The sequence below is a fragment of the Electrona antarctica genome, assembly GCF_951216825.1.
Source record: "Electrona antarctica genome assembly, chromosome: 9".
In the NCBI taxonomy this organism is placed as follows: Eukaryota; Metazoa; Chordata; class Actinopteri; order Myctophiformes; family Myctophidae; genus Electrona; species Electrona antarctica.
In genome coordinates this window covers 32,177,304-32,200,405 of record NC_136790.1, presented here as the reverse complement: position 1 = coordinate 32,200,405, position 23,102 = coordinate 32,177,304, and the positions used below count along the sequence as shown (strand labels likewise).

Sequence of the window (23,102 nt, the reverse complement as noted above, 5' to 3'; positions counted from 1 at the left end):
CACACACACACACACACACACACACACACACACACACAGCTGAATTATTCAGTACTCCACAGGTAGGCCTACACAAGAGCACTGTCTGTGTTCTCATTCATGTGTAACGCGGTGTTGGCAAAGGAGAGAGAGAGAGAGAGAGAGAGAGAGAGAGAGAGAGAGAGAGAGAGAGAGAGAGAGAGAGAGAGAGAGAGAGAGACCCATTTGTGGATCCTGGGCACAAATTGTTCTGGGTTGTGAGCATTTCCTTTTCAGATATTTTCATAAAATAAACAAATCCATAAGACAGTGAAAATAGCAGATCTATAACCTCACAATATCCATGTGAGCTTGTAGATCAGCTACTTTTACTGTAATAATTATACTGGTTAATTAATCATTGCATTTTTGTAAGTTTGGTGTATCTTTTGAAAAGTTTGGGAATATAGAAAGAGTTACCTCAAGTAGGCTACTTTAAAGGAGCATTCAGTGATATGGAAAACCCCCCAGTGCGCCCCGGGACACGCGACAGGCCAACAGCACACACACCAAGGCCCGCCCCCGATCATGATTGGCGGAAGGCCCCTCTCTATCCTGATTGGATGAAGGCTGGGCCACCTAGCCAAAAACGAAACCTAAGGTTTTTTGACCCCCAGGGGTTAACTGGGGACAGGGAGGAACTCCTTATATGGTCAGCACATACGTTTTTGTCTATTCCCACACATCTCAGAATGAATTGTGGCACTGGAGTCAGTCAGGAAACTATGGATTAGGGAACTAATGCGGCATTCTACCATTATGTGAAAATAGAAATTAAAAACTGCATCCTTGTGTAATCGATTACCGGTATTGTTTTGCAGTATCAACACATAAAAAAAAATTCACTGCAATCTGCAGTCTGCAATTTACACCTAAATTACTACACCTAATTAAGCAGTACAACTTGAATGAAAATAAAAAAACGTTTTTGTCTATATAGTCCTACAGTACCTGTATCATCAAAGAGCACCCATCTATGTAAGAGCCACTGACTGACTGATCTCTGCAGCGCTTCTATTTCTCTATTTTTCAACATGGTGGTTATCTGTCATGACTCATGACACATTTTCTCCCTTTGCCATACAGTTGGAGGCCATCGATATTGTCCTTTTCTTTTTGCTGAGGTTTGCGTGATCTGCGCCAAACCCCTTTTGGTGTTTTAAACATTATGTTATAATTTAGCTATTGAAAAATAGCAGATCTACAAGCTCATAGCGCGCCACCGAGTGGCGCGCTATAATATCGGTGGCACCCAACTGTATAACAGCATGGATGGATCCACAATGCCTTTTCATTTAGCTCATGAGCTTTAGTTCATGAGGATAAAGAACTATAGGGTGGTCTGTACTCGACTGGGGTGAAGGGATAACTCCAATTCAAAGCGTGACCAGTTTAATGTGTAGGGCAGACTCAACGTCACGGCTATGTGTGGTGGTAAAAGGCATGGAATGTCGACCTATTTCATGTGGGGGGTTAAGGTCAGAGATCACCTCAGTGCACTACTAAATTCATGAAAACATTCGCTTTTGTGAAAAAAGCTGAAGGTCCTTAGACACAACAGGGTGTTTTAATTCACCCGAAGAAATTTGTTTTTAACTGTCCAACTGTCACGAATACATACTGTACAAGCAGAACGTTGATTATAATATAATTATAATTAGGTAGATTTGTGTGAGTTTCCACAAAAATAAAGACATCAACCTCTATGAATAAGTCATCAACTATATGAATAGTTAGCAAAATATCTGACGCTATGTATTTAACATTTTCGGATCATTTGTTTGTCACGCACCCGGTGTATAAAGGCCTTTAAGTCTGATTCATACTTCATTGTATACCAGTGTGAGCTGATCTCCATGCAAGCACAAAACACCTTGACTCGTCATGTGTTGAACTTGTAGGTTGCCTACAATGGAGTATAAAAATATAAAATAGCATCAGAGAAGCCATGCTTACTGCCAGCAATAACAAGCTATTTGCAGAGAGCAATGAAAAGCGCAAGTTAACATCAGTCCGTGTCAGAGGCTCACATGTAATGCCCACAAGGCTGTGTATCCTGCAGGGACCGTACAGTAGACATATAGTCGTCTCATCTCATGGTGTATGGTTTATGCAGCCTTGGTGACGGTGCTCCTTTGGGGGACACAACAAGCACCGTGGAGGGGAGGACAGAGGGGGACATGGGTGGGTGTGGACTGTGAGATTCTTACAGGTGAGCGCATATGGGCTCAGATGCTGCGACATGCCAGGATGAGGCCAGCCGCAGTGCAGCCCCCCTTCCAGTGACACCTGGTGTCACCGTCCCATTGAGGGGTAGGAGGGTTGAAATCATTAGTATGTCAGCAGCTTTTCTCCACAACATGCTGTCATCATCATACATGATGAGGGCTCGAGACCTCGTACACGAGCCCGGCTCGTGTACGAGGTCTCCCTCCCTCCCTCCCTCCCTCTATCTCTCTCTCTTACTCTGCGCTGCAGGTTAAGGGAGTGCCAGGCTGGAATCTGCTGGAGATCCATTAATATTAAAGAGATGACTACCTCTGTGGATGACAGAGCCCAGCAGCAGTCACTGCATGCTGCTGTGCTAGAAGGAAAGGGGCTCTTTGGGTGAGGCAGCCAGAGAAGTCCCCTCGTTGTGTGGAAAGAAAGGAGGGGCCGCAAAGGCAACTATAGGATTAAGACGGAGGGAGAGCTGTTGTTTAGAACTATCAAGCATAAAAGAAATGATCCAATTACAGATCTGCCAAAAGGCTCCCATGGCCATCTTGCCAGGGCCATTCCTCCACGAGGGAAAAAATAACGACCCATCCATTTTTATTGGAAGCATGGACTGCCGTTGTCAGAACCTTTTAAACTCAGGTTTAGCCCGCTCTCTCCGGACATAAATGAGCGGTCTCCTCTCTTATCTGGCTTTCTGTGCTAATGTGAAGCGACACTAAAGATGTGGGCGATTTCCTACACAGCGCAGGCAGTCGCTTTGCATTAGCAGTGATGACGGATGATTAAAGTGGAGCGTGGAGAGTGGTATCTCGCTGACTGACAGTCAAATGAGGAGAAACACGAATACAGGCGGCAACCTGTAAAAAGACAGGAGCCTGATTACTTGATCATTCCCTCTCTGCTGCTGAGGCTGCTGTGATTGCATGCAGGCTCCCCGGCAATTATTTAACGAGAAAAAGATGAAGATGCCGATAGTCTAGCTGTGAATCTATTAGCAATTGAGGGTAAAGAATGAACAAAACATAACATGTTCTGCTTTAATCTACCAATATATTGCATACTCATATTGATATTCATATGATCTGAGTGATCATATGAATATGAGTATGCCGTCTAAACTACTGTACAAATATGCAACATATAGCTTCTTTCTTCCTGTTCTTTGCTCACTTGTATGATAGTGATAACACATGATCACATTAGCTATGTACAGTATACAGAACAGCCCCCCCCCCCCCCTCCACATGTCACATTTTGATTGATGTGGGGTGTTTAAGGTAAAAAAAAACAGTGAGCAGATCTACAAGCTGACAACGCATCGCAATGTGACGCATTGTGAGCTTGTAGATCCACTATCTTCGCCTCACTACACCATCGTGCAACAAAGTATAAAATAGGGCTTAAGAGGTTAAGTGTTACTTACACTGTAAACTGAGATCAGGCACTATAGTCTGCTAACAGGATTTCACCCTCCCTTTTGTCACCAACTCCTTTTTCTGCTCTTGTTTCACAATCACAACAGCCCAAAAAACTAACTTCCTGGCCCAATCAGAAGTCATTGTTAGGATTAAGTGTTTGTACCCATCCCTAATCTCTTCCCACTACAGTTTTTAATCCTGACCGCGGTTGGTTCAGAGAGGGACCAAATCGGTTCAGCTCTGGTCGGGGGTTTGTGTGTGTGTGTGTGTGTGTGTGTGTGTGTGTGTGTGTGTGTGTGTGTGTGTGTGTGTGTGTGTGTGTCCAGGGAGAACTGGCGTTCGCACCTCGCCTCCTGCTGTTTTGAGGAAGGGATTAGCAAAATTGTTGTGATTATGGGTGCTTTTGTTATATCACCCCCTTCAAAATAAAAGCGTTCTCTTTTGTCATCTGGCTGGTGGTGCAGAAAGCGGTAGTGTCCCCAGGCAGATCTCGGCTCCCGGGAACTTGCTGCCTAGAACTGCATCGATCATCCCATGCCAGTAAACCCCAAATCGAAATATTTAATTTAATACTGTAATAATTTCATTCTCTTCCAGCCATTGTCTCAGGGCCTTCCAAAGGGGAAAAAATAACCAGCAAAGCAAGTAGGATTTTCCCATAATGAATCAGCAACCTTAACCGTGGCTATAGGTAAGTTAGTGTTGGAGAGGTCAAGGGTCGTGCTAGAGCATACTGACCTTGCTCCTGACTGTGGACGGAGGGGAGTCGCAGCATGGCACTCTGGGATAGCTCATATTCCAAAGACCCAGCCGGCAGATGTGATAATCCCTCAGAAAGATGAGGCTAATATCCATCCACCGCTGAGTGCCTCTGACCCTTCAGTCGCTGTGGAGAATTCTCAGATGCCTAAAGCCCAATTTATACTTGGTTGTGTGTTTCGGTGTTGCACGCCGTAAATACCTGATCTGCAAGCTTGTATACCAGCTTGTTGTTCTAAGCTGAGGTTGCATCGCTCATGTTGGAAACACGCTCTTAATCCACACACAAGATTTAACAAAAACGAATTCATGGCAACATTCATAACGCTGGTAACATATCCATATCTCTTGGCCATGGACGTTAACTTGCAGCAAAATCAAATCACTTATTTTCAATGAAACCATATGCGGTCGAACGTCGAAGGACAAATTAGGCTTTAGTGATTGGCATCTCCTTCTGTGAATGCATGCACATACAGCATGCATATAGCTTATCCTTTATGCTTACCTCTGCCCTTTACCATCCTGCATGTATGATGTGTCACACACTGGAAGCTGCTATAGGGATGCAGCAGCCAAGGATTAAAAGTGTGTGATGTTTCACACACTGTGCAGAGTCTATTATTTGTCACAAACTGATACGTGTATATTGCAAAAATACATTTCATAAGATCTCTTTGCCCTCATTCCTGTGCTTAACGTACTCCGTGACATGACAGTGTACCTCTGCAAAAATAGTCGATCTACAAGCTCACAACAACATGTTCATGGCCATTTTCTTTGTGCGACACCATCTTCCATGCTCCGCAAGTGTTCCACGTGGAACTGGGACATATACAGACCTAGGCTCCAGCCGCAGGTGACAATTTTAACAGCCCCGGATTTAGATGCAATTCGAAAGGACTTTGTGATGTTTACGTCAGAGGGGTGCAATGGATCCTTGGGAATCTTGATCTGCGAGCAGTGGAGCTAGCCCAGCTCTGACTAGCATGCCTTGTCATAATGTTGCCATCCTTGCCCTGCAGTCCTGGGCCGGGCATGCTGCCATCAGTCTATTGCTGGAGATGTGAACTCTTGGGAATGTTGGAATAAACAGTATAGGACACTGGTATAGCTATACTTTCATGTAAGACAAGGATACCAAGAATAGGTAGAGTAGGAAGAAGAAGAAGAAGAAGAAGAAGAAGAAGAAGAAGAAGAAGAAGAAGAAGCAGCCGCCGCCGTCTGACGGTAAGTTAAATGAACGCAGGGGATTTTACTGTGTTACTCGTTCCACGTGGAAGAAAGAGACAACCCTACATTCATACACCTCAGTCCATCCAACCTGGTCGCCAGACTTTTGCAAAGCACAGAAAGCATTTAAACTGTATGGACGTCTTTTAATGCAAAAGACTTAACGTGCCTAAATGCGGACTATGATTTCTCAACCCTATAGCTAACCTCTAAACTTAAATGTCGACATGTGACATACCTAACCTGAAACCAACCTAATGTTGACATACAACGTGTCAGTGTTGACATGCAACGTGTCAGTGTTGACATGCAACGTGTCAGTGTTGACATGCAACGTGTCAGTGTTGACATGCAACGTTTCAGTGTTGACATGCAACGTTTCAGTGTTGACATACAACGTTTCAGTGTTGACATGCAACGTGTCAGTGTTGACATGCAACGTGTCAGTGTTGACATGCAACGTGTCAGTGTTGACATGCAACGTGTCAGTGTTGACATGCAACGTGTCAGTGTTGACATGCAACGTGTCAGTGTTGACATACAACGTGTCAGTGTTGACATGCAACGTGTCAGTGTTGACATGCAACGTGTCAGTGTTGACATGCAACGTGTCAGTGTTGACATGCAACGTGTCAGTGTTGACATACAACGTGTCAGTGTTGACATACAACGTGTCAGTGTTGACATGCAACGTGTCAGTGTTGACATGCAACGTGTCAGTGTTGACATGCAACGTGTCAGTGTTGACATACAACGTGTCAGTGTTGACATGCAACGTGTCAGTGTTGACATGCAACGTGTCAGTGTTGACATGCAACGTTTCAGTGGTTTGCAGAAATGTAGGCTACAACGCAGCGGTTCTTCTCTGGCGATTGGGTTGGTCCATCAGTTATCGCCTGAAGTATGTTCTTTTGCTGCAAAAGCTGAATCTCCAAGATGCTGACTGAGAGCGTTGAGTTGTGTGCCAGCCAGGATGTCCATAAGGAACAGGATACCCATGAAGAACAGACAGATGATACCCACGAGGATCAGACAATTGGCTGCGGTTTAAACCGTTAAGCCACAGATTCTGTCATCAGTCAATTGTGTGTTACCAACATTTAGATGTTTTGCTTATTGTTGCAATGTCAATGTCTGTCATAACAGCTATAATTGAGTTATGTGTTGCAACTTTGTGAATAGTAGTAGATGACATGCATCATATTTCTGCACTTTTCACACACTGAGAGAGTCGTATCCCGATAATCTAAAATTGAAACAATAACATTACAGTGGTAATCAGGGATTATAAAACAGCAGCAGTCTACTGAAAGGGAAGCTTTTTTGTTGCTGTGCAACAATGTAGGCTACGCTCTGATTATAATGCACGCCTTTTGACAAAGCGTGTGTGCTTAACTCTCTGGAACACGTACGGTTGGATCACGCAGGCTCGTAAAAATACCAACATGGCAGGGTGCACAGTAAAATCCTTAATAGGGTTCATTTATCCATTTGTACAGTACATGCTCTGAGTTAACTACTTGCCCTAGCATCCCTATTCTGGGGGAAACATTTGTGGCGTATGTATTGTGACGAGTTCTGAATGACTATTTTTGGTGTGGAGAGAACAAATCAAAGTATAGAGCTTTGGGGAACCCTGGTCAACTAGCCTACGTATAGGGTTTAAATGGTTTAATTTAAGGTGCTGTAAGTGAATTAAAACAAAAAGGTTTTGCTAAAACTTTACATCATTGCTACTGTATAGAAGAGAGTGTAATCAGTTGAGAGAACTGCGCAAAATAATTATCAGCTTGTTCCAGTTTCAATTTTGTCTACTCATGTAAATGTGTCGTCATTTCCAATATTAGTGGTCTGTATCCATAAGTTCTCTCTCCTGATTGGATGAGATTGGTATCCTGACCTGAAATGTTATTTTCGGTTTACTAAAGAGCTGGAGAGACGGGAAGACCCTTGTTAACCCCTGATAATTGAGCAATATCAGAATATAGAGCTATTCAACACTTATTTTAACAAACAATATCACCCCCTTTATCCATGTACCCCCCTTTGACAGTTTAGGGCCAGGGCCTGGCCCCTTATGTAAGGGGAGTGGAGGAAAGAACCCCTGTTAACCCCCTTGCATCCTTTCGCACAGCTGGTGGGCTTCATGGATACAAAGAAGTCGATATGCTAGTTTGTCTTTGTGGCAAGTCTGAGGTAAGGGGTTTGAGGGAGGCTGGAGGGGCACACATGCTGGTCCTCCTGGACCAACTTGGTATACGCTGTGCGCTCTCAGGGGGTAGTCTGGAAGTCGGGGGGATGCGGGGGGCTTCAGTCTCTGTTAATCTAGTTGGCAGATGACTGACGTGTGGCTGTCCATCAAAGTGTGACCCGGGGCATACTTTTAATGAGAGCCATTCCTCATGACGGCCGTGCCGCTTCTCCCTGGGCTGTCTGTCTGATCGCTGTCCCTATTCCAATCACACACACTGCTAAGACTACATAGTACATACATGTGTTGCTGCTGGTGTGTGTGTGTGTGTGTGTGTGTGTGTGTGTGTGTGCGTGTGCGTGTGCGTGTGCGTGTGCGTGTGCGTGTGCGCGCGTGCGCGTGCGTGTGCGTGCAAAGAGAGTCGAAAGTGTGTGTGCCTGCCTGCCTGTGTTCGTGCATGCATAAGTGCAGCGTGTGTGTGTCTAACTGTGTATGACTGTCCATACACACTCGCATGTGCACTCTTGTTGCGTGTACACATAAGTGTGAAATATATGTAAAAAAGCAGTATTGGTGAGATGTTCACACAGATAAGGAGTTGCCAACCTCAACATCTCTGAACATCAGCTCATCAATCATCAGCGCTGCCGGTGCCAGCGTCAGCGTTTATGAGTGTTGTTATTCATTAACGACTCATTTGCCTGATCGGAAATTAGTTTTTCATTGTTAGCCAAGAGTTTAATAGCCTCATTAGCCGTTACTACACTTGTGTGCAGCATGTGCTGCTGTATTTTTTTTAACAGTAAGAGTACGGCCTACTGTACAGTACTTAGGTACTATTTTAAGGTACTTTTACTTGAGTATGTCTACTGCACACTACTGCACTACAGTTGTTTTTTTAGGTTATTATTACCAAACATACATTAACCAGTGCTATGCCCTATTTTATACCTCGGCTATAAAAAAAATCACACAATATAAAACTTATAAGCAAACAAATTACTTCTTCCACCACTGGCATTTATATGAGTTCACAGAAGTTCACAAATATTGAGAAATGCACATGATAATGTGAATTCTTTACATAAAGCCCAACATCCCTGACAAGCTGAGAAGAAAATCTCAGCCTTGGCTCAATTAACCATGCCAGAGAGACATATATTGTACTTGTGTGACCCAAGGCTGCCATAATATGTTTCAAATAAAACACGTGCATGGAATTTAATAATTTAATAAGAGTCAGAGAAAACAATCATCAAACAATGAAACAATCAAACATGCATGTAGACTGTCAGAACAATGGGAGACACAGGATATTTCTTACACTGCAAAAACATTGCACAATGTCAGGGCAATCGTTACACAAATAATGGAGCAGGAACCACTGTATGTTACGAGTATTACACATGATCAAATGAATCTTGAACAATAAATAAATAACTAATAACAAGGAAATCACTGTGCCTGCTCTGTGGATTACTATCTGTGTATAGGAGTCTAATCAGGAAATAGTTTTAAGTCTGACATGTCCAAGCATAAATGTGAAAACAGGATTTTCCATTCCACAAGCATGTACACACACTTGTCACCCATACGCCATAGCTCACCTCATCAGGAAGGGTCAGCTGTCACAGAGCGCTTTGTCATGTGGAAGCATGAGGATACAGTTTGGCTTTTTGTGGCTAAAGAGGCAAATGAACTCATCGACAGCTTCACACAGAGGCAAACAAGGTTGGTTTACTTTGGCTGACAGTTACTGGAAGGACTCATTAGAGTGGGGCTACTGCTTATTACTGTGCCATTAGGAGGGAGATTTGCCATATTGTGGCAACCTGTAGTCCAAGGACAAGGTTGTACGCTGTGGCTGTGGCATGGTAGTACACTAAAGATGTCAGGACATAATTACACTCCAGCTCAGTGTTTGTAAATCAATCAGTGAATTCATTAAAATGTTTATATAACTTCTCAGAATATTATAATGAGGTTACAGGGATACATTATCCACATTGGCACAATTTGTTTGACAAATGGGTTGACATTTGTCTAACCCGCTTTCATGAAACTGGGTTTAGTGCACTGTTTCGTTGCCATTATGGCATTGAGACAAAGGCGAACCCTCCCCAACACATGGGAAGTTTGTGCAGGGGTCCACATTATTACTATACTATTTGGAGCAAATGTTCAAAATTGTGCTGAATTTGCCTGAAATGTGTAAAAACATAATCATTTGAAAAATGTTTTATAAAGAAAAGTGTGTAGATTGACTTATTGATATTTGTCATACAAAGAATAAACATAGTTATAGGGCTTTAAATGGTTTAAAAAAAATCTGCATGGGTGTAAGTCTGTAAGATTGATTCACAACTCACAGGGCTGGCGATGGGAAAGCGGACAAGCGATAAGACTGTGTGAACTTTTCTCTGGGATTGACTAGGGGACGACGACTGTCGTGTGTGACATCATTCCAACAACACTGCCACAGATAATTAGATTGAGAGCTAAGCCGTGAAGAAAGACATAGTTAACGACATGCTGCTTGATGCGACATACTGTCTCCAGACAACGTGCATGGAGGAGATACAGGATCTCTTTACAACACAACTGGTGTTCGGAATTCCAGTAACAGATGTCCAGGCAGATTTGATGTCTTTCTAGTGAGCTGGGAACTCTTTTTCATTCATCCACATTGGACACAAAAGGCACCAGTACAGTGGGGCCATTGTTAAGTGTGTTTACCCATATTCTTCATGTTAAATAGAAATTACTTCATCTTATCATAGCACATTACCGTGTCTGCTACAGTGAAATTCTGCAAAGCCACAATCTGCTGAATGCTTTATGTATTCCATAACCCACTCACTGTTAAAACGCTTGCAGGTTTACAATGAACCGCAAGATTGTTCATCAGTGATATTTAAGACATTTTTGCCCCAGGTTTGCATCAAGATGGATTGCATTTAGTTTAATTTAATTTAAGTGTTTTCTGGCGGCATTCTAAGTAGACTGAAGGGTTCTTATGAAATGACTGAGAGACAAAACAAACCAGAAGACATGTGGCGGGGAGTAAACACTCAAGAGACCATGAACCACAGAAAAATAATTACAAAACCGAGAAGAAAAATAATTATGAAAAAAATGAATGTTTTCATTTTTGGGGCCATGCATTCTATGGTTGTTGTCAGCTTCTCCTTTTATTTCTCTCACACAAAGACAAGACCCAGCTCTCAATTCATCTCTCTCATGAACATGCAGGTTTTGAAGGCAACTCCTGAAGGTCCATGTAATTTTAAAGCAGGTGATGACAAGGGGATGAGATCGGTAGAAAAAGAAAGAGTGAAGAATATGAAGGCCATCGTCTAGGCCAGGGAAAGACTTGGGGAGCAGGGAAACAGGCACACAGCTCTCCTGTATACACTATAGAATAGAATATATACAGATCAGCGGCGCAACAGCAATGTTAACGTTATGCTGAAATACAATATTTCCTCAGCGAGTCATTCAATAGTCATTGATAAACATGATTTCACAGGCAGTGAGAAATGAACACTGCAAAAGGATACTGTAGCTCTATAAATAACAAAGGAACTCTTGGAGCTACAGGGGAAAATGCCATGTTATCACCCACCAGATCACACAAACTACATTAGACCCACTGGAACTACAGCGTCTGACCACTTCCTGGCTGATGTGCGCCACGTAAAATAAGAATCGCAGTCATTTCCCCTGGCTGACTCCATGCAGTGTTCCCCCTCCAGCCAAAAGGCCTGTGGTTTTATGGGGGTAAAGACTGAAACTGACAGACATACTGTACGCGCGCCGTGCCAGCAACGCTGCATGGGAAAAGTGTTACACAAGTACCCGACCACAGGTAGCTGGGAGAGAGGGCTGCCTGCCTGCCTCTCAATGAAGACTCCATGCTGAACGCAAAACCACTGTTATTGTATTCATGCAGAACCTTACTGTAAAAAATAAATACATCTAATGTAATCCATGTGCTCTTCTAAGGAAGAGAATCCCCCAATAAGACCCTCCTGTAGCCCTAATACAACAACACCTTCCCACTAACAGCTGACCTGCTAAACTTCTTTCCCGTGGCAGTGGAACCAGACACAAGGAGAGAGTATTGTGTCATTAGAAAAACTAAAACAACTGCACCCTTGTTTTGGAATAGCAAAACTCCAGCTCAGACTTACTGTATAGTTTTCAGCGAAATGCAGAGGAATAAAAATTCACCGCTCAGTGCGATCTAAATGTGAAATGTATTTGTGGTCCATAGTCCATATCCTCCAGATTGACAGTAATCATCAGTGGGGAGGCCACTGCTACAGTATATACTGTACTGGACAGAGGAAGTCATATTTGAAGAAAACTTGAAGACTTGAAGAAAACCCATCATCCCTCTAAGCCTAAGCCACTATAATTTAGTGTACACATTGCAATATTGTGTGTGCGTATGTGCCCGCACATAGTCCATTCAGGGGTTTGTGGTATTATACCACAAACTATCTATACCACTGTTATATAGCTTAATGGCTAGAAATGCTAACAGTCTATTTTCATGGTTAGGAACATTGACCGCTTTTACCCTATATATTTAGTTGACAGGGTCTCCAGGGCTCTATACTTGTTCCACACATTTCTTCAATCTGCACCAAATCTCTTCGCTTTATCTCACAGCAAAATGGTAAGACAGATAAATAGACACCATCTCACAGACCAGCAAAAATGAAACGATTAGCTGGCACGATGCTTGCCAATGTTATGTGTTCAATTGGTCGAACATGAACAACTTGCTTGAACAACAGGTACAGGCTTAAGTTTAGACATACTATTGGTCCGACTGTCATTAGACCGTTGTTTCCGCATGTCAGTCCGTTGGTGTGTCTGAACAACAGCGTCTCACTCTCAGGTCATACAATATTGTCATAGTGGGGAAAACCCATCAATCACATTATGTTTTGTCATTTTTCAGCGTTCCCGGTAGTCTCGCCCACTGGTATACGGAACACGTAAGTACCATTCTCACTCCCAACTTGTGATAGGTTGACGCGCCCAGCCGCCCACTAAAAACTGGAATGCAAGTGTACCATCAGATAGGGGACTTCTGAGTGGCCACGCCGAGTGCAGTGAAGTCCGACCTTTTGCCGACTCAGCACTGTTCAAGTTGCATGTCGATAAATCAGAGCCATTGAAGGAGAGTTGCGTCATGTCCGTTCACTTCATCTGGCCTGGTCTTCACGCACGCACGCACGCACGCACGCACGCACGCACGCACGCACGCACGCACGCACGCACGCACGCACGCACAAACACACACACACACACACACACACACACACACACACACACACACACACACACACACACACACACACACACACACACACACTATTGTCGAATAGTGACAAAGCCCTGAACCGGAAGAATACTGAAATCCACTGCAGTCTATCGGGCATTTGTCACTATTTCGAGTTACATGAACCACGTGGGTGCTGTTTTCTGCCCCCTCAATGGTGCAACTCTCAATATAAGGCTCAGTCTGCGATAAATAATCCGTCCTCGTCACCATGCGCCATACCCAATCCTTTCATAATAAAATTAACTAATTAAACCTTGCCTTAACTTAACCCAAAAGATATATAAAAAAACTAACGATGTCTAAAGTATTGCATCACACTGAAATTGAAAATCATAGTATAAAAAAATGCTTAAATGAGGATTGCAACACACTAGCAGACTTTTTTCTTTAGCCCAAATATTAATTAAGATGGAATGCAGCAACTACAGGTAATTAATACATAATTAGATAAATAAATAAGCGTGTTGGGGGGTCCATCCTCACGTTTCCTTCTTCAGCCAGCTTTGCGGTGGAGGTATGACTCTGCGAAGTGCAGCGTTATCTTTTTCCCATTTAAATGCTAATGAGCATGTCACCATAGCAGTCACAGCGCTGCTGAGAGTGTGTGAATTTTTAATACCTTATCATAGGGAAAGGTAACAGCTCTCCCGGTGAGCTGGTAGGATGAGTACATGTTCCTTCATTAAATTCTACACAAATGATGTGACCCCCAGTGTGCTGAGGGCCATTCTGGATGTCAGGGTATATGTGGGCTTTCATTTGTCCACACAGTAAAAATCCTCAGTGTTAATTTATCTCAGAGAATGTACAAATGGAGCCAGTTAGGACTTAGTTAAATTTACAGAGGATTTTCCTGTGTAAACATTAACAATAAGTATGGTCACTCAGGTATGTGTGTGTGCGTGCAAGTATCACATGCAGATGTGCTCAATAAATTGTGTGTGTGTGTGTGTGTGTGTGTGTGTGTGTGTGTGTGTGTGTGTGTGTGTGTGTGTGTGTGTGTGTGTGTGTGTGTGTGTGTGTGTGTGTGTGTGTGTGTGTGTGTGTGTGTGTGTGTGTGTGTGTGTGTGTGTGTGTGCATGTGCGTGCGTGTGCACTTGTATCTGCACCTCATCAATAATGAACAGCTGTTAATTACCTCCTCATCATGTGGCGGAGCTAACAGACAGAGGTTAAGGTTGTCACAGACTGTTAAAAATTACTCTCCATGGCTGGTAGACTCATTGACAGTGATGGCAGGAGGTCAGAGGAAAAATGAATCAATTGTAATGAAACTCGTATGGGAGAATATCCCTTGGCCCCGCCCCCTATGCTACCGGGATCCATTCATTTACATTTCCATGAAAATCACCATGGAGTGTTGAGTGTCATTTATATGTAAGTCTACTGTTGCCTTAGTTAGACGTATTGACTTTTTGAATAAACACTGGTAGAGGCAGGAGTCGGTACGGGTATCAAAGTAGCTATTTCAATACATTTTCCAACCCTTACATGTTTGATGCCTTCTGATGTCAAGAAATGTCTCTTAATTGTACAAGACACTGGGATACTGTTCCTTTTTTCCTTTTGACCATGCACATTATGTATATTTCATATTTCTGTACTATGATCCAACTATTCTCCTCAGTTCTTTATTTTTATGACTATATTTTCTGATGCTTATTTCACTATCTCCTTTACACTTATAAACTTGATGTGATGTGACAATAATGTTGAATTCAGTGTGCAACTGTATCACCCAGCCCCCCCCCCCCCCCCCCTTGGAACTTGGCTGATCCATAGTACAGAAGAACTTGGCTGATCCATATACTTATAGAAACAAAGGCCAAAGACGTTATAGCAGAAAAATGGAGGAATGATCCAATATGAACTCTTCCACAGCACAGTATGTCAAACATACCATGTCTTCAGTATTTCCTCCTGTTCTATGAAGAACAAAAGACCTTTATGTCATCTCTTATAAAATGCAATGAAGTGCTCAACAGTATTTATTTTTTATTTTTTTTAAGATATTTTTTTGGCTTTTTCTATTGATAGGTTGAAAGTAGAAAGTAGTAGGAAATTGGGAGAGAGGGGGGATGACACGCGGCAAAGGCCGTCGCCCGTCGGGACCGGGAGTCGAACCCACGGCACACCGTCAGGCTGGCTTGGCGGCTAACCGTCCGGGCCGTGCTCAACAGTATTGATGATGATGGCATTTTTCCTCTGTGGTCTGGCATCCCAACTCTGATCTTTGGTTTCTACATTATCTCTTAAATTTTACTTCTTGAGTAACAACGGGAGACGGCAACTACATTATCTCTTAAATTTTACTTCTTGAGTAACAACGGGAGGCGGCAACTCCAGGCAAGCACTGGAAACCTTGAAGAACTTTTCACAAAGGCGAGCGTCTCCTCAAAGGCAGGATTCAGTCATTACTCTTCTCTTGTCTCACATGAGTGACAGATGGTGAGGCCGTCACTGGCCTAAAGATGGAAATAATATTGTTGATTAAAAGGAAGGAGCAACGTGCAGCTGCTGGCCACAAGAAACACAGGAGTGAAAAAGGAGGAGAATGGGAATAAAACGAGGAGTTGTGTAAGAAAGAGGGAGAATAATGTGACAGTAATGATACACATGGTAGTACAGAAGAACTTGGCTGATCCATAGTACTTATAGAAACAAAGGCCATTTGGACTGGTATGCAGCATAAACTGCAGTAAAAGCCGTTCGCTGTACAGTGCAGTACAGGCTACAGGGATTCCCATACTTTTCCATGCCAAAGGGGCCCATATACTCTGGCTGCAGCCCCCTATTGCAAAATGGCTAAAATTGCTCTCATGCTTTATTGTGTTTTATTCTGTTGACAGATATGTATACAAATATGTTCCCGGCTTCCCGCTCATGCATTTTTGTCAATAAAGATACCAATCAATCAATCAATCAATCAATCAATCAATCAACCAAAACTGTAGCATAACAGATTCACATCATAGATTCCACCCGTTGAACCATGAACCTTTTGTTTGTGGGACAACACAGTACCCTAGTTGTTGAAGCTGGAAAGTTTTGGATGACCTTGTTTTCCTCCGTTGTATGGCCCTTATACAGGCAATAGGAACAAGGCTGTTGAAAGCAACCTTGGCCTAACAATGGACTAGCAAATCGCAGGGCAGTCGTCTCTCCAGGCTATGGGTCTATTATGGGATTAATAACCTTATTTTGACGTGGTTGATGCTACTTGCTTGTTTGAGTATCCTTTGTTCCAGTCAGCCTGGGTGATCTATTAAACTGTCACAACTAAACCTCTACGGAGATAACACTAAAACCTGAACATCACTGACTGATGAAGTTACACCAGCTGAGTGTCACTGTAAAGATGTTGTTTCAAATTAAAAGCTTTCCAGCCAGGGCTGGAACTGGGCATGGTGGAAAAGAGTGGCTCAGAGACTTATACAACAATAGTTTCATCCATTGCTGTGCTCATCACGTTGACTAAATGTCACAATAGGCCTACAGTATGTTTCAGTATGTAACAGGGCTAATAGACTCCACCCTAATGCATAATTGCACACGCACTCTCTCACACAGCTGATACAGTTGAAGGCTTATTGAAGTATTTATTAATTGTTTGCAGAATTACAGTACATTTCAAGCACAACTCAATACAAAAATCACACCCATGAAGTGAGTGGTGCAACTCCGTGTGGGCGTCCCCGGAACATCCAGACCCCCAGGAACGCGCCGGAGAGTTACGGTGTGGGCGTCCCCAGGGGGTCCCTCTACTATACTGTACCGTGATCAGAAATCCCCCATGCAGTTCGATTTGTGGCCAGCGGGACCATTTTCTAAATGTCACTCCTCTACTCTCTCTCTCTATTATTAGGCCTATTGTAAATAAAAAGGCTTAAAAATGTCCACCCCCTCAAACAAATAAATAAATACAAAATAAACTTTTCCAATACTCCCAGGGTCTTTCTGTCCTTCAAAGGTAAGGCACTGTGTGTGTGTGTGTGTGTGTGTGTGTGTGTGTGTGTGTGTGTGCGTGCGTGCGTGCGTGCGTGCGTGCGTGCGTGCGTGCGTGCGTGCGTGCGTGCGTGCGTGCGTGCGTGCGTGCGTGCGTGCGTGCGTGCGTGCGTGCGTGCATATACAGTAGGAGACAGAGAGAGAGGGAGAGAGGGAGCATTTGATGATTTTCCACAACCAAGATTACAAAATTCATATTAACCGAGGAATATGAATGTGGGTGTGCTCATAACTGTAAGGTAATTGTTTCTCATAGCTCTTTGCTGGTATCAAGGGAAATTTAAAACTTTAATGGCCAAATGCTCCACTCTACTCCTTTCCCTGCTATATGCATCAAAGCCTGGAGTCACACAGTGTGAAGTCTATCCTTTAGCAGTGTCATCATTGTTTCCTCTTAGTAAGACATTATTTGGACAAATGAACACTCAAAGTAGTAACCATAGAACCTATTTTCATTCACTATGGAGTGCTCTTACGTCTAAATCTGACCATTGTGATACACAGAAGACTTAAGGTTAATGTATTGTATACTTTATCACACAACCCTCCCAGGGCTGTAAACTTACAGTTTTAAAAGCATAATATTTCAACAGTATATGACCCTCCTACAGTTACTGTAATTCAACTCTGAGAGTGTAGAAATGCAACCATGGACAGTCATTTGGTTGTCCCACTCATTACACTCTCAGAGTTACAAATGTACATGAACACTGATGATTTTACAGTCTTCATATTGATTGATTGATATTGAACAGTAAACAGTAATAAACTATAATGCAAGCCAATACCCATAATTAAATCAATTCTAGGAATGCGACAATTTCTCATAATTCCTCCCATAAACGACTAAAGTCAAAACTATAACTAAATTATAAGTCCTTCATCTGTTATAATTTATGAAATACCGTAATTAACCAACTGGATTAGCAGTGAAATAAATCGTAGCAAACAGAAGAGGGATTACAAATGAGATGAAAAGAAAATTAGATACCTAATCTGTTAGGTGTATGAACCTCCGCCAGGGAGTCAATGTCTGGGGAGAAAATCATGCAGTCTTATCTGTATCTGGGCATTTTTCCAGTTTCTTTTGAGAAGCAAGAACTGTATCCACATACCAGCCTCAAAGTGTTGCATTAAAGAGTTCTACAACAGCTGTCAGGAAAAAACACAAACATTTCACCTCATCATAAGTCCTTAGTTTTTGCTTCTTTCGCCCTGCAGCCAGCAACACAATTCTCTGCTACGTGTCATCCCAAATTCAGTGTTTTCTCCACATTGTGTTGCTTCTAGATATACAATTAATTTAATTATGACGTATTTAGGACAGCCCAGTTTGTTTCTAGAGCCTGGAGTAGAAGACAATCCCAGCTCTTCAAGTAGGTACATGTGTCTCCTGTCACAGGCCTAATGGTGTATTTTATTTTATGGCATTTTATTTTATGTTATATATTATGTAATCTGCTCGTAAGGATCTGGAGTGTCAGTTTGGTATTCAATTGATCGTTGTTTGCAAACCGCCATGTCGGTTTATTGTAATTGTTCATGTAAACTGTAAAAAGTGTCCTGTAAGTCCATATGGGCTGGGCTTCTTCGGAAGCATGACACTTAAATAAAGAATCAATCAATCAATCAATCATATACAGATATTTGCTTGCACTTGCTGTCAGACTGTACTATACCCAATAAAAAACAATAGTGGCAATTTGAGACTAGTCAAGTTGTGAAATGACCGGGACCAACAGCTTGGTAAGGATGGCCTCCTCCAGGATATCTTGTTGTGGTTTAGCAAATACATATTTACAATGAATCAGAGAACAGATGCAATGTGCACACAAAAAGTAAAAGGCTCGTTCAGATGCACACTATTTATGCATAAATGCATGCAAACACATGCTTGCAAGCAGGCTGGGTCTCCCTCACACATTAGCCATATGCACATGTTCACAATGGCATTGAGTATAAATAATTCTTTATTTATGTATGTATTCTAAAACTGACTCAGAATCCCCATCTGTCACCTCCCCTCCCCAAGACAGACCCTGTGAGCCTAAAAGAAACACTCACTGCAATCTGCATCTATTAGTCTAAACATAATTATAGCAATGTACAATTTTTACTTCAGATATGAATAAAGAAATAACGAGTGTCCGTTTTGAACAGAAATAGCTTGCTCTGCTCGTAGTGTGTAGCTGTGCTGCACAAGCCACGATGGAGAAAAAGACGGTAGTATTAAGTATACTCACATACAGAATTTAAAGGTATTTAAGTAGTGTTCAGTACACACCTGTATGGGTAAGGTATAGTAAGGAGATGGAGAGATTTGTGCTAGACTTGGGGCGGAGCAGAACCGTTAGATGCCAAGGTAAGCAAGTGCCCGCCCCATGGGTGTGTCTACGGCGGGGAGAGCAGTCTATCCACCTGCGTGAGCAGCTCCGCTTCAAATCACTACGGGCTGCCTTCTCTTTACGCACAGCAGCGCACAGCTGAACACAACCACTACACTTCTTCAGCCATTTGAAAGAAAACACTCTGTTGTAGCCGAACTTGGTTGGGTGGAACCGAATTCCCTACTCGATTGAGAAGTCATCTCAAACTTTAATTGTGGTTGTATGAAGTACAATTTTGGATACACGCTTTTGTTTGCCTTTTGGGGAATCGTGAGGGATATCTGCCGCGGATACATTGATAGGCTACAGTGCGGACAGAGGGGCTCAAAGGATCTGGCTGAGTGCTTTCTAAATGTTGGCCAGACTCGACATAATATTTCACCGCACATAAATAAGCAGGTAGGCTATGCAATGTTTCTTTATAACGCACATTTGTCTATACCTACCAGTCAAGTTGAATTCATTTTGTCCGTATTGAGAAACAAACTAGAGTCGAACTGAGGGAGACAGGGAGTGATGCTTGTTGCACGAGGAGCCTGTAGTTAAATATAATAAAGGCAATGATGTACAATTAAATTATCGAGGATGTGTTTTGATTGGTTTAGCCGATTAAGTGCTAGCATGATCATCCCACTTCCAGTATTTATTTTGAGTTAGACCTAATTCAGCCCAATCAGCTTTAATGTTTTCTCTTTACGTGAGGGGTGTTTGATTGATACGTTTTCTTTTGTGTTTTTGCTTTTCTGGACATAATAAGTCTACTGTAACTCATTTTCACGTGTCTGTTCACTCCCAGGTGAACACAGCATGCACAGTAAAAAGCTAGGTCACACTCTATTTTGGCTATATGAGTCTGAGGTCTACCTTGAGGGCTCAATACGAACTTGATCCTGTGCTCCCCGAGTGGCAGCTTGACCCCATACCATATTGACACAAGTTTACAAGCAGAGCCAGTGCCATGCAGGGGTAACACCATCCTAAGCTTTGGATCCTCAAAACTGCGGAGATAACCCCTGGCATTGTTTCCTCCTTTTGTGCATTTTACCTAATGTACCTACTACCGACCACATTGTCTTAACAAAGCCATTTATGTGGTTATTATTCTATAGGCTATTTTAGTCAGACATGCTTTGCCTTGAATTATTGCACCCATAATTATGCGCGCCGTGCGTAATGACCCCTCTATGCGTAAAATATCGCCAATTTTAGTTTGTGTACGCTAACCATTAATATGCATCATTATTAATGTGCGACGCCCACGCATTCGACAGGAACAAGCATTTGTTTGTGTTTCAGTATTAACGGACAGCATTGGGGCGTGAGTATTGGGGTAGGCTAGTGTGTCAGCGTGCAGAAAGCAGCGCTGGCTTGTTCTGACACATCAAAAGCAAGGAGTGTCGATTTTCTGCCATTCAGGATGGTGGAAGGTATTGCCTCTGTAAGCATAAATGAGCAACAATCAGACCAGTGGCTTTACCAGTTAATCGTAAGGCGAATGACGTGATGTGGCTTGGTGTTTCTTAAAGATTTTTTTTTGGCTTTTTGCCTTTATTGATAGTTAGTTACAAGTGAAGATTGACAGGAAAGAGGGAGAGAGAGAAGGGGAGAGACAAACAGCAAAGGTCGTCATGAACGGGACTCGTACACGCGACACGCTGTTAGACCAGAGCCTATATGTGGCATGTGCCTGGACCATTAGGCCAGCGGGCGCCGGCATGGTGTTTCTTATTGTGCATATGTGCACGAGAGACCACGCAATGAGAGGCAGAACAAAGAAGCATGGCTGATAGATACAGTATGAGTATAATACTGTAACATCTGGTTTGACAACTAATCTCACAGAGCATTTGAGTGAAAATCAGGGCTTTTCTTTGACCAACCAGACTTTCCCTTATACATCAGTGGTTCTCAAACATTTGAATTTCAAGGAACCCCCAAATTTCTATTTGGCCGTCAACACCCATTTGAAAATATTTTGTGCCAATTTTTTATGAGAGATTATTCTTTAGATTATTCTTAAAACATTTTTTTAAAAGCTCAGTGCTTGTAGATCAGCTATTTCTAGCTGAAGTATAAAATATGGTTAAAGTTGTTCAACTTATTTTGATATAGGCTACGATATTACGATATTTTGCTGGGGACCCCCTAGAGGCAAATCAAATGGTGGTCTATGACCTGTTGCATGTTGTTGCTGTCAGGTGGAAACCTCTTATGTCCAAAACTGTTACTTTTCACGATTCAAATTAAAACGTTTTGAGTTTGGTTTGCTACTTTTCTGTGACACTGTATGACAAAGTAGGAAGTTAATTTATGAAAAAAGCTTACAAAGTTAAACTACGGTAATACAGTAAGAAAGAGGTTTGTGCCTGACAGCATTGCATCAATATCAAACTGGGGTTTTCTTGAAATGAAACAAAGGTCGAGAACCACTCTTATTGTGATTCTCCACCGCTTCCATTCCTCAGCTCGTGGACTTTTCCCATCTCCTCTGTGGAAGCAGAGGGACCACCATGCCGTGGGTCAAACTGTGCTGGCTGCTGGCCTCCCTGGCCTTAGCATCAGGCTCTCCTCTTGCCCAAGTTGCCCCCTCAAACGAGCCCCTATCTGCTCCCAGGGTCTTTCTGTCCTTCAAAGGTAAGGCACTGTGTGTGTGTGTGTGTGTGTGTGTGACTGTGTGTGTGTGTGTGTGTGTGCGCGTGCACGTGCGTGCGTGCGTGCGTGCGTGCGTGCGTGCGTGCGTGCGTGCGTGCGCAAAGGACAGATGGATTTAGTTACTTTCTACTTTTATTTGGACTGTAGTTGTATGTTCTCTCTTGGTGGGTATTGGGAAAGGCTAATGTGTCAGTGCCAGTTGAAAGCATTGCTTGGCAAGCATCAAGTTGGTCACTTGCCCAACAGAAATTTTGATTATCTGCCCAGGAGAAGGGAGTGCGATTAGATTGGGATGACGAGAAGTGCTGACGTTTGTTCCGCCTGCTATTCAGCCATGTCTTCATTTCAGTTTAAGAGACTTGCTAACTGACATTTTTTGACCTGGTCTTGGTTGGGCACAGACTCATGGCTCGGGTCCAGCGTGTCACTGTAGGATTTGTCTTCGGTGCCACAGACCCTTGGGTTTGTTGAACTTTACTTTTAACCACTTTCAACCTGGCATACCTAATTTGGGCATGTCATTATTCAAAGTTTCCCCAAATATGTCAAGTAGTTAACCACTTAAACACTGTATACTTCATTGAAGGGTCCTTCCTTTTTCCCTCTACACCGAATCCTTTTGTAGAAAAGAGCAGAGCTACAGCTTATGAATCTGCTATTTTCAAGTAAAGTTTGCCTATTATAACATGCCCAGAATAGGAATATAGGCTTCAAATTCGTGCTCAGTGGTTGCATCTCTGGAGCGTTGTCATTCCAACGTAGGCTTAAGCATGGTGGTGTAGATGTAGAGCTCATCATGAAGTGAATGTGCATCTCAGATCAGAGGAGACACTGATGAGTGTCAAATCCCCATCGCCTCA

At 42.8% G+C, this 23,102-nt stretch overlaps 1 protein-coding gene across 3 annotated transcripts in view; it reads left to right on the top strand.

Moving 5' to 3' along the window:
• Positions 1-19,686: 19,686 nt before the first annotated feature.
• LOC306930135 (semaphorin-3F-like) overlaps positions 19,687-23,102 on the top strand; it is an 82,056-nt gene continuing 78,640 nt past the window's right edge. For 2 of the 3 annotated variants that reach the window (XM_079510885.1, XM_079510884.1), the window contains exons 1-2: positions 19,687-19,989; positions 22,056-22,224. In XM_079510885.1, the coding sequence (XP_079367011.1) occupies positions 19,813-19,989; positions 22,056-22,224 (346 nt within the window). In that variant the 5' untranslated portion in view covers positions 19,687-19,812. Of the gene's footprint in view, positions 19,990-22,055; positions 22,225-23,102 lie in introns of those variants that run through there. The other variant, XM_079510886.1, reaches the window with a different exon arrangement.